At 51.5% G+C, this 12,818-nt stretch overlaps 1 protein-coding gene across 1 annotated transcript; it reads left to right on the top strand.

Moving 5' to 3' along the window:
* Window positions 1-5,208: 5,208 nt before the first annotated feature.
* LOC135578038 (olfactory receptor 14J1-like) lies at window positions 5,209-6,132 on the top strand. The gene has a single exon (XM_065048210.1). It carries the CDS (start codon window positions 5,209-5,211, stop codon window positions 6,130-6,132), a length of 924 nt encoding a protein of 307 aa, XP_064904282.1.
* The last annotated feature ends 6,686 nt before the right edge of the window (window positions 6,133-12,818 follow it).

The raw sequence follows: 12,818 nt of genomic DNA, 5'->3' as shown, positions 1-12,818 counted from the left end.
GGAGAAAAATCTACCAGGTCCCAGGGGCCAGGGCTCAGCCATTCTGGTGATGAACAAGCATCAAGGGCTGACATGGCATCAGAGCCACCTCCACATGGCCCTCACCACCTGGAACCAGTGTCTCCAAATCTTTCCTTCAGCAGCCTCCAGGGACAGGGACCTGCACTGGTTGTTTCCTTCACAGCTGTGTCAGTGATGGCCCTTCATGGGGTCCAAACACCCTCAGAAACTTGGGGTTTGCTTCTGCCTTTCACTTCACTAGAGGTTTGTTCAGTTTCAGTAGCTGCAGTTCAGAATTACGACACCAGAGAGCTCACTAACATCGAAAATGCTCTTACAAGCCAAGGCTTTGTGCATCATTTTCCTAGAGGCTTCGAGTCTGGTGTGGATGATTAGAGAGATTTCAGGAATAGCCAAACAGAGAGCATTTCCATAATAAACAGCAATAAAGCCAAATTTATTCTATTTCATACCCTGCTCTCCCTTCCCTCCCTTTCCAGAACAGGTGTTATCAGCAGCCTCCAGTTCACATTGATGTGGAGCGGCTCCTGACAGACACTGAATATGTCAGAAAAGTGGGTGCCTAAATCACCATGTGAGTGAGGAGACAGGCCAGGACAGCTCAAGAGGAGTCACACTCCTCTGGACCAAGAGGTGGCTGTTCCTGGCAATCTCAGGTGCCACAGCACAGCGATACTTGTGTTCAGGAGCTGGTCAAGTGACCCATCTCCTGTTCTGTAACGGTGTCTGAGTTTGCTCAGGTCACCCCTGACTTGAGCCCCATCCACTGCTGGGTGTTCTCCAGACTCCTGCCTTCAGGAACAAAGTCCCAAGAGACCTTGCTGGTGAAGATGGAGGCAAAGAAGCCATGAAGAACCTCACTCCTGTCTGATTCTACTCTTCTGAAGTTCAGCAGCAGGCCCACGTTCACCCTGTGTATTCTCTCAATGCAAGTGAAGCTCTGTCAGCTCATCTTGCTGCCCATCAGGTACAGGTATCAAGTCCAGGGCAGCTTTGGCATCATCCCCACATCCATGGACAAGGTTTCTAAATTCCTCCTTTGCAGCTTCCCCTGCTCCCACCTCCCGTGTGCTGCCTTTGTGCCCTGCAGCTCCATCAGTTCAGGCAAACAGTCTCATGAGATGAATGGTTCTTTTCACGAGTATTTGAAGAGATCATTCTTGTGCTTGGAGCAGCCTGTCCTGTAAGGCTGATCAGATTTCCTGAGCTCCTTCACCCTTCAGACCGACTTCCATGTCACCACCTTTATTGGCCACCATCCCCCATTATGTCAAAGTCTTCTTCTCTGGAGCCCACCAGCCTGTGCTCTGCTGCTGGCCTTCCTCCCTCCCCTCTGGTGGCTTGGACCTCTCTGTGTCCTGGTCACGACAGCCAAGGTGGACACTGATGTTCACATCCCTCACCAGGGTTTCCTTGTTTCCCAGTTCCAGATCCTGGTGAGAAAAAGCTCTGCAGACACCAAGGTCATATCCCATAGGACCCATGTACATCCCTCAGCAGGCCAAATCCTGCTCTCCTGAAATCCTGCTCTTTGCCTTGTTCTCATCTCCCAGGAGCCTCAGCTCCACTTTCCCATCCCTGACTGTTCCATCCTGACCAACTCTTTCTGGTTTGTAAGTGTCAAGTCCCACAGGGCACCTCACCCCACTGACTCCTCAGTCACCCGTGTCAGGAAGATGTTGTCAATGGGTTCCAAACCCTCCTGGATGGCCGGTACCCTGTAGGTATTCTGATATCTCAGGTCTGCCATGAGGACATGGCCTGGAAACATGAGGCTTCTTTCATTTGTCTGAAGGAGGCCAGTTACCACAACATTGCCCATGTTGTTCTGCCCTCTCATGCTGACTCCTCAACCTTCAGCTGACATTGTCTGTCCCCAGGCAGAGCTCCACACATTCCTGCTGGTCTCTCATATGGAGGGAAACTTGCTCTATAAATCCATATCTCCGATATTATGAGCACCAGAGCCCCAAGACCCTCCTGTTTCTACAGGAGATGGTATTTATAGTATCCTATAACTCCTCATACTGTTATGTTGGGAGAGACAACCCATCAGGATAAACAATCTGCATGCAAATACTAACAGCTGAGCAAATGGAGCTTCAGTCAAAGGAGGGTCCAGACCCTGAGAAAATCTGGGATTCACCCAACAGAAAGGTCTCTAATTTGTACATAGAGAACTGAGCAGTGCTGTATCAGGGTGCGACAATAACCCCATCCATCAGGACAGAGCAGGACCTGACAGGCTGAGCAGTGACCCTGAGGAGAAGGGCCTGGGCACTACAAGGTCCCCACACCAGCCCGTGGTGCACGCTCACCATGAACAAGGCAGCTGCACACGGGGCTGCACGAGGAGGAGCGTGGGGACCCAGACACCTGCAGTTCTCATCCCATTCGGTTCAGCACTGGTGTGACCCACACACACGGGTGTGTGCCAGTGTGCGGCTTCCCAGTTTGGAGCAGCAGGGAGGAACTGGAGAGTGCAGGGCTGTGCCAAGGCAGGTTCAGCACCTTGTGCACATGGTGTGGGGTGCTGAGGGACCTGGGCTGCTTTGGCCCAGCAGCGCTGGGGAGGCTGCAGCAGTGCAGGAGTAGCCTGAGAGTGCTTGAAGGGTGGTTTCAGAGGTGGTGGAGGTTTCTCCACAGTGGGAAAGAGCATGAGAAAGAAATAATGGCCAAAGTGCATCTGGGGTGGTCCAGGCTGGACATGAGCAGAAAGGAATGCGAGTGGAAGGGCAGTGCTGTGGGGGAGCAGGTCAGCAGAGGGAGTCTGCATCAGCCCAAGGCTTTGTGCTTCAAGGACCAGCTGGGGAGGATGGAGAGATCTCAGCAAAGGAAGGAAGATGCTCAGACAAGAGCAAGGTGGGGCAGCAGGGGGGATGTCTCCAGCCTGCAGGGACAGAGGTGCAGGGGATGCCACAGCACAGGACAGGCTGTCGTGGAGATGACCAAGGGATGGAAAGAGGCTGAAAGCCCCACCAGACATGAGCTCCTTCTCCCCTTGGCTCTGGCTGTTGTCTGCACCTCTGATGCCTGTGAGGAGACACCTTGTCCTTCCAGCACAGGGGCCTCATGGCCTCCTTGTCCCCAGCCAGGAACCTGGGAGGTGTGGGACCATAGTCCTGCCCTTGGCCTTGCACAGCCCCACATCACACTGTCCCAGGAAGGGCCCTGGGCAACGTGGGAGGGACAGGATCTGTCTTCCTAGGGCTGGGGATCAGAGCTTGGCCCTTTGGTTAATGAAACACATCCAGGTTTACTGGTTATCAGAGAGAACTTCACCTTGCTTTTCCTGACCTGTCATTCTGCCTCAAGTTTTCTTCTCTAACCAGATCCTAGGAACAGTTTCTCAGTTTTGTCCCTCAGTGTGACCCGTTAACGCTACAAGAAACTTTGGAGTTTACATCTGAGTTTGACTTCTTGAGAAGTTTCATCACCTTCCCCTCAGGGTCTGAGGTCCATGGACTCAGCACCAAACCCACCAGAGGGGTCATTAAAGCGCCTTGTGCTGCTCCTGTGCTGCTGAGCTGGGCTGGGCTCCTGGGACACAGGGAGCTCATGGCAGCGGCAGCGCTGCAGAGAGACAGCTCTGCCCAGGAGCAGCTCCTCTGCACACGCAGCAGGGCTGAGGGCTCTGCCTGCAGCACCGAGGGCACAGGAGCCAGGCACAGAGAGGGGAAAGGCAATGTGGGGGGTTGGTTGCTGAGGGCTCATTGAGAGACAAATCTTCACAGTTCTAACACGGTAAGTGTCTGCATGTAGGACAATGCAGCTGCATTTCCTGGAGGGATCTGCTAAAGGTGATACATCCCACAATTTACAGGATCTGTCAGATCTCTCTCACAGTATTTCTCATGTAGAGGACAAGAACATGGTCCAGACCAGCGCTTCCCTGCTGCACTGTCAGAGGGACAGGGCATGATGGCAGCTTCTGCTGAGGGTGATTGCAGGGGGAGCACCCAGGCGTGCCCAGGGCTGTCCTGCAGAGCAGGGTCCCTGCACCCCAGGGCTGTGCCGGGCAGGGACTCTGCCGCCTGCCAGGGTCAGCGCTCAGCCTGCCCGGGAGATCCCATGGCAGCAGCTGTGGGTGGAAGGAGCGACCCCCGGCAGAGCAGGCAGGGAGCTTGTGGGGTTGAAGGGGGCTGTGTGGGACAGGGCTGCTCAGAGCTCCAGATCCCCCCACAGACATGGCAGAGGGTCCTCATGAACAACAACATTGAGAGAGAAACAGCTACCAGGAAAGGAGTCTGTTCTTTCAGTTTTCCACTCTTGGTTGGCTGGGTGTGCAGTGGGAGACGGGGATTTATTTCTCTCTTTGGAGCAGACACTGAGACCCCAGTTCTCGTTAGGACGTGTCTGAGCTGCTCCTGAGCCCCTGCACACACAGAGCTGCCCCTGGGCAGTGCCAGGAGGTGTGAGCAGGACAGAGCTGAGCACACAGCGGGTGGAACGGGGTCTGTGACACCGTAAGGGAGCAGACCAGGGACAGAGACACAGCTGCAGGCAGCACAGACATGGGCAGGGAGAGGGAGCTGCTACCAGGAGTGCTTGAGACAGGATTCAGAACCCTCCCTGCCCTCCTCCACCGTGCAGACACATTTCCAAGTGCAACCCCTGGTCTCCTCTCCTCCCCAGCAGACCCTCTGCCCGAAAGCCATGGGGTCCAGGTCACAAGTCTCCACCTCAGCAGCTGGACCTCCAGGTGAGGCCTTCCTGGAATGTGTTACACAGAAAAGGTGCTAAAAGTACTTGCTCTACAGTGTCATCATGTCAGTGGTAGTGAGCACTGCCAGGTAAGGAGAAGGTTTCACAGCATGCCCGTCTGCCTTTCTGTCCTTGCTTTATTTCTCTGGAGCACTGCAGTACCCTTCCCTGTTTCTCCACCTGTCCCGGGTGCCCTTGCTCTCTGGGGTTGGGTTGGGTATGTGGGTCAGTTTTTGTTCTGACACCAACTCAGGGGGTCTTGACCCAGAGGTGTGTTCTTGGAAACTAGGTGCCCAAGCTGTATTTTAAACTGTGATGAACTGTTTTTTCAATTGATAGAAAGAGAGAATGAGCTGAAACATCCCTCCATCAGGGAGGAGGCTTTCCATGAGAAACAGCATGTTTATTTTTCTCAGAGAAGTCTTCCACAACATGTCACTGTCTTTTCCTCCTTGCACAGGTCCTCATGCCCACAGGCAGCCAATGTCCAACAGCAGCTCCATCACCCAGTTCCTCCTCCTGCCGTTCACAGACACACGGGAGCTGCAGCTCTTGCACTTCTGGCTCTTCCTGGGCATCTACCTGGCTGCCCTCCTGGGCAACGGCCTCATCATCACCACCATAGCCTGGGACCAGCACCTCCACACCCCCATGTACTTCTTCCTGCTCAACCTCGCCCTCCTCGACCTGGGCTCCATCTCCACCACTGTGCCCAAATCCATGGCCAATTCCTTCTGGGACACCAGGGCCATCTCATACTCAGGATGTGTTGCACAGCTCTTTTCGTTTTCCTTCTTGATCACAGCAGAGTATTCTATGCTCACAGTCATGTCTTACGACCGCTACGTTGCCATCTGCAAACCCCTGCACTACGGGACCCTCCTGGGCAGCAGAGCTTGTGTCCACATGGCAGCAGCTGCCTGGGCCACTGGGTTTCTCAATGCTCTGCTGCACACGGCCAGTACATTTTCACTGCCCCTGTGCAAGGGCAATGCCCTGGGCCAGTTCTTCTGTGAAATCCCCCAGATCCTCAAGCTCTCCTGCTCACACTCCTACCTCAGGGAACTTGGGCTTCTTGTGGTTAGTGCCTGTTTGGTTTTTATGTGCTGCATTTTCATTGTGGTGTCCTATGTGCAGATCTTGAGGGCCGTGCTGAGGATCCCCTCTGAGCAGGGACGGCACAAAGCCTTTTCCACCTGCCTCCCTCACCTGGCTGTCATCTCTCTGTTTGCCAGCACCTCCTTTTTTGCCTACCTGAAGCCCCCCTCCATCTCTTCCCTATCCTTGGACCTGCTGGTGTCTGTTCTATACTCGCTGATACCTCCAACATTGAACCCCCTCATCTACAGCATGAGGAACAGGGAGCTCAAGGATGCCCTGAGGAAACTAATGGAGGGATGCATTTGAAAAATAATAAAGTGTTCATCATCTTCTCTTTAACAAATAACAGTTTTAATGTAACTCATTAGAGGCCCAGACTTGTGTGTGTGTGTGTGTTGGTGGTGTTTATTTTTTAATAAATCATGACATTTTTGTCATCCCCTTTCTAATTCATTGTCAGGTTTTTTTCAAACCCACTGGCTGCATAAATATGGACCCATGCTCTCTGTGTATTAAAACAAAATAAAGGGCTCTGCAGTGATTTTTTTTTTTCACTGATATTCTTCCTGCAAGGCCTGTTTGGAGCTGCAGGGACAGGTCCTGTGTGCATGGGAGGAGGGAAAAGAGTCCATCCTGGCAGCCCTGCCAGGGAGCAGCAGCGCTTGTTCTTCCAGAGCTGTTCTGGTTCCACTCCCACACTCTCCTTCTCATCCCTGGTGCTGGTGCAAGGTTTGAGTGCTCTGGCAGCTTGGTCACCGTCCTTCTGTGTGGCAGTTCTTCTAGAACACACCCAAGAAAGTGGCCACAGATGCAAACACCAGGGTACAGAAACAAAGAGCTTGTGTGTGCAGGGCTGGCACACATCAGTGTCCTCTCACAGCCAGGCTCCTGCCAGAGACCTGCAGGACCAGCAGAGCAGGGGCTGGGCTGTGCCGCTGTGCACGGGACACCCCACAGAAGGAGCCTCAGGTCAATCATCATCAACTGGCCCTTCACAACTACCATTCACAGCACTGGCTTCTCACCCACAGAGGTTGTTCTTCCCTCCATGGATGGACACTCAATGAATAGTTCAGCAGTCCCTTTTTGCTTTGTACAGATGAGATGTGAGCACGCACATCATGTACCTGAGGTGACATGAACGTGAGCGAGCATAAACACCATCAACTATTCCTTGGGGCTCCATGAAGGTCTGTGGCACAGAGAGTGGCTTGAGGTCACATCACATTGGGAAACCACCTGAATGCAGCACTGGGATATGCATCCTTGATCTGGGGTCTCCGTGTCCATTCCTCATGACGTTGGACATCTCAGATGAGTACAGAGCAGGTGACACACCACAGGGATGAGGTGTCTCCTGTCTCTTTGGAGTGGCAACAGGAGGCCAGAGGGACACTGTGACTCCTGCCTCTGTGTGTAAAATGGACAGACTCTGTCTCTGAGCATCCCTGGGTGCAGAAGGAGTCCTGAGACCAGCTCTGATGTGGACACCTCACAGAACCCTGACATTTCTGTGTGTGACTCCAGGAACAAACCCCACTGGATCAGTGAGATTCATCTCAGCTGATTTGGACAGGATCATTGCAAGTGCTCTTGTCTGCTACATCACCCTTGCCCTTGATTCCACATTGTGCTCTCAAAAGTGCCCTAGAAACCAGAGAGGTTCTGGGGTCCTTAAAAAATGCAGAACTCAGTCCCATCTTCAAGAAGAGCACAAACAGGAATGGGGAGAATAACAGTCTGGCCACCCTACCTCCCTCCCTGGGAAGGGGATGGGACAAGCCTCCTGCAGCCATTTCCAGGAATGTGAAGGACAAGGAAGGGATTGCTGAACCGAAATGGACAGGGGAAGGAAAGGCATGTTGTGTACAGGGCGTTTGCAAGGCTCAGCCATGGTCTCCTTCTGGCCAGAGTGGTGCTGATGGGGCTCAAGAAGTAGATGCTGGGTGGGAAGTTGGCTGAACCATCAAGCCCAAATATCACCAGTGGTACAAAGTCCTGTGTGCAGCCAGATACTGCTGTCATCTCTCAGTGACCAGCACTTGGACCAACACTGTTGAACATCTTTATTCTCCCCTTCTATGATGTATCAGAGAGCACTTTCAGTGCCTTTGAGGATGATGCAAACCTGGGTGGAGGCCTTGAGCAACCTCACCTGGTTCACCCTGAGCAGGAGAGTGAGACAAGAAGAGTGAGACAAGGGCACTCTGCAAACCTGAGTTATTCTGTGGTTTGACAGAATTTTTGCCTTGGAGAGGTTTCAGGAGAGAGAATAGGTATAGAGATATAGAAGGTGTTAACATAAAAAAAAGTAGTTCCAGTGAGGAGTGCTTTTCACTCACATTGTGAGTAGGAAATATATTTGACAAATTTGAACAAGACGGGGAAGTGAGATGGGTGTCTACAGCCTGTGGGAAAGAGGGGCAGGTATAGGAATGTGCTTCTGTCTTTGTCAGGTCCTGGGTGCTAAGGAGGGGGAATGGATGGTTGTGGTATTATGAGGTTACATGTGTCTCAGACACTCATAATCCAGTCAGAATCATGTGGCTGTGAAGGGGACAGTGAGGTCAGTTCTGTCTCTGGAGGTGACAGCCCAGCAGCAGGGACATGGCTGGGAAAGAACCTCAGCCTAAGTATGACAGATCCTACCCAGGAAGAGATCTTGAGACAGGTTGTCACATCCATCCCACCTGAGAACATGACAGGACAGCAGCAGGGACATGGTCGTGTGTATCACAGAAGCTGAAAGGCCAGCAGGACTCATGGGATTTAGGAGGTCATGGGGAGGTTACTTCTCTCTGGTCAGGTAAAAGACCTCAAGAAGCATAATGTGTTGGTTTCCCTGCTTGAAGAGCAGTTTACAAGGTGGCTGAGCTTTCCTTGGTAGTGGGAAAAAGCAGGAGAGGAAAAAAACGTCACGAAGTGCAATTTGGAAGGTGGAGACTGGATATCAGGAGTAAGAAATGTCAGAGGAAGGGCAGTGCTGTGGTGCAAGAGGTGACCCAGAGGGAGCTGGATCAGCCCATGGTTTGTGTTCCAAAGAGCAGCCAGTGAGGGTGCAGACACAGCAGTGAAGGTGCAGAAATGCTGGGGTGAGAGCAGGTGGGGAAGCGAGATGGGTGTCTGCAGCCTGCAGGGAAAGAGGGGCAGGGGTAGCACCGTGTAGAACAGCCTGTGGTGGAGATGGCAAAGGGCGCTGTAAGGCTGGAAGGGACCCACAGAACCCAGGTCTCTGTCCCCTTGGCCAGGGCAGTTGTCTCTGCCACTGAGGCCCAGGAGAAGACATGTTGTCCTCATGGCACTGGGGCCTCGATGCCTCCTTGCAGCCCCATGGGGAAGCTGGAAGTTGTTGTGCCAGTGTTGTCCTTCCCTGGGCCTTGCACACCCGCATCCCACGGTCCCAGGAAGAGCCCTGAGCCGTGTGTGAGGGACAGGATCCCCCTTCCCATTGCCTGCAGGTCATGGCTCCTCCTTTCTGCTTCAGAAAGCAAATCAAGGGGTTTCTGAGCACCAGAGCTGAAGAAAAGACTCAAAGGAGACTTCATGGTGGCTACAGCTTCCTCACAAGGGGAGAAGAAGGGGAAGGGACTGATCTCTTCTCTGTGGTGACCAATGGTAGAAACTGTGGGAATGGAAGAAGCATGTGCCAGGGGAGGGTCAGTGGGACATGAGGAAAAGGTTCTTCCCCCTGAGGTGCTGGACACTGAACAGGCTCCCCAGGGAGGTGTCACGGCCCCAACCTGACAGTGTTCAAGAAGAGACTGGACAACGTCCTCAGACACACGGGGTGACCTGTGGGGTGCCCTGTGCAGGGACAGCAGTTGGACTCTGTGATCCTTTGGGTCCTTCCAACTCAGGACATTCCAATATTCTATGAAATACTAGGTCAAAAGTCCATGTTTTCATGGTACAGATGAGTTGCAAACATACACACCATGTGCATGTCCAGTGTGTGCATGAGATGAGATGAACCCAAGGGAGCACAAATGCCATCAGCTATTCCTTGGGGTGCCATAAAGGTCAGTGGGACAGAGACGGTGTTCAGGGGTCTCTTCTAACCTGTGTTATTGCAGGATTCCATGATTCTTTTCCTTAGAGCACTCTTTCACGTCAGAATAGACAGAGAAAGAAGAAAAAAGGCAGAAGCAGAGATGTAAAATGCCCCATAGTAAATACAGCAGCTCCTCTGAGGAACGTTTCTCCACTCAAACCCTTGATAGGAAATCTATTGGATAAATTTGATGAAAGCAGCTTAGTTTGATCTGCTCACACACTGGACCACAAGGAGGGTGATGGTGGGTACGATGTCATGTGGTCACTTGTGTCTCAGGAGCTCATAGTCCAGTAGGAACCAATGGCTGTGGAGGGCACTGTGAGGTCACTTCTGCCTCTGCAGGGGATTGGCCAACAGCAGGAACACGGCTGGGAAAGGACTGTGAGGTCACACACACGAGACGAGCAATCGGGCCCAATCAGCATGGCTGGATGAAAGGCAGGTCCTGCTTGACCACCCTGATCTCTTCTGTGACAAGGTGACCGTCTGAGCAGATGAGGGAAAGTCTGTCGTGGGGAGTGAATCCGCCACACGGGCTGTGGGTGTTGTGTCCTTAGACTGCAGTAAAGCCTTTGACACCGTGTCCCACAGCATCTCCTGGAGAAGCTGCAGCTCATGGCCTGGATGGTGTATGTGCGATGGGTAAAGAACTGGCTGGAAGGCATTTTAGAGCCATTTGTCCCCTTCCTGTTCACATGGCCATCCCATGAATGCATCACTGCTCTACCCCAGTGTAGACAGGCACAAGGCCTTCTCCACCTGGACCTCTCACCAATGCCACTGTTTTCTCCAGCACCCTCATCTTTGACTGTGGGATGCCCAGAACAGCCCTCTCAAGATAGTTTGACAAAGCCTTTTTTCTACACCTTCCCCACATCCCTGTTCAATCCCATCATGTAAAGCTTAAGGACCAGAAAGGTTGAGTACAAATGGGACAGTGAGAAAAATGGTCAGGAAAGCTTTGAGGTGCACAGAGAGCCCATCAACATGTTGGCCTGCTGCTCTCTCTGAACAAGCCCAGAAGACCAGCACAGCATTTGCTGTGTCCCAGAAACTCGCCTGGAAGGTTGGGATATGGAGAAAAGGTTTGGTCTGGGAAGGGACAGACAGGGGCTGGTGGAACTCGCTGGTGTGACTGTGAGACGTCTCTCCAACACCTCAGAAAAGTCCTGGCTCTCAGGGAGGCTGCATGGTCCTCTGAGAAAGAAAATAGCAAAAATGACTTATCATGGAATCACAGAATAATTGTGGCTGGAAGAGACCCTTAGGATCATCAAGTCCAACTATAACCTAATTCTGGCACTAAACCATGTCCCTAGAGCCTCATCTGTATGTCTTTTGAACACCTTTCAGTGATGGGGACTCCACAACCTCACTGGGCAGTCTGTTCCATTGCTTCAAAACCCTTTCCCTGAAGAATTTTTTCCTCATATCCAATCTATACCTCCCCGTGTGCACTTGAGGCCACTTCCTCTTGTCCTATCACTTGCTACTTGGGACAAGAGACCAACACCCTCCATGATAAAACCTCCTTTCAGGCAGTTGTAGACAGTGACAAGGTCTCCCCTCAGCCTCCCGTTCTCAAGGCTGAACAGCCCCAGCTCCCTCAACCGCTCCTCGTCAGACTGGTGCTCCAGACCCTTCACGAGCCTTGTCACCCTCCTCTGAACTCTCTCCAGCACCTCAATGTCTTCCTTGCCATGAGGGGCCTAAAACTGACCCCAGGATTCAAGGTGCAGCCTCACCAGTGCCCAGTACAAAGGGATGATCACTTCTCTAGTCCTGCTAAAGCTCTGATTGAATCAAGGCTTGAACACCTCGGTGTGACCCAGTTGGTGACAGGTTGCACTGCAGACTCCTGAGGTCCCTTCAACCTCAGTTCTCTCATGATCCCATTGTGATGTTGGGCTCTGTTTCAGACTGGAGCAGAGCAGGCGATGATGGGGCAGGATCCACCTGTGCTGTAGGTGACCATCTAAACCAACATCTCAGCCCGTGAACCAGCCAACCCCTCAGTGTGACTCGCTCTGGGCAACGTGTGAGGAGTCCTGGGCAGGGAAGGTTCAGAGGGCATGGGGCGCTGTGCAAGACACAACATGATCTTGGCTTCATGCCTGCAGGCCCATCAGATGTCAGTTGATGTCAATGAAAATTAAAATAAGAAGAACTGAAGACAAAGATCCAAAGCAGAGGAACGTGTCAACCTTCTTTTTCTTTCTTTGTTTGTTTCTTTGTTTCTTTGTTTCTTTGTTTCTTTGTTTCTTTCTTTCTGTTTATTCATGTATGTATTTATGTATTTATTTATGTATTTAAGTATTTATTTACTTATTTACTTATTTACTTACTTATTTACATACTTATTTATTTACTTATTTATTTAGTTAGTTAGTTACTTACTGATTTATTTATTTATTTACTAATTTACTTGTTTATTTATTTACTTACGTTTTATTTTACTTACTTATTTATTTATTTATTTATTCATTTATTCATTTATTTATTTATTTTAAAGTCTTTGTAGGGGAGTCTCTTTTCTTTGGAAAGGAAAGAGTTCTCCAGAACTGGGCATGGGTTTAGGACACTGATGTCTTCAGCTCCAGGGACACAAACACCTGGTGCCAGTGTAGATGCCCCGGGAACCCCTGCCCAGGCTCCACCTGCACTGCAAGGTGCTCTGGTCTCCCCAGGTCCTGTGTGATAGATGCCAATCCCAGGCCACACTGGGCCCCTAAAATGGCCCTGGCTGTTTATGGTGAGACAGCTGATGACTGATGTTGGTCTGGAAACCTCCACTTTTTTGCTGTTGCTTTTTTGTTTTGGGATTTTTGTTTGTTTAGTTCGTTGGTTGGTTTGGGGTTTGGGTTTTGTTTTTGGTTGTTGTTCTTGGTTGGTTGGTTTGGTTTTTGTTTTGCTTTGGTTTTGTGGGTGGTTTTGTTTA

This window comes from Columba livia, unplaced genomic scaffold, assembly GCF_036013475.1.
Source record: "Columba livia isolate bColLiv1 breed racing homer unplaced genomic scaffold, bColLiv1.pat.W.v2 Scaffold_244, whole genome shotgun sequence".
NCBI lineage: Eukaryota > Metazoa > Chordata > Aves > Columbiformes > Columbidae > Columba > Columba livia.
The sequence above is the reverse complement of the archived record's forward strand: the minus strand, read 5'-3'. Positions and strand labels throughout refer to the sequence as shown.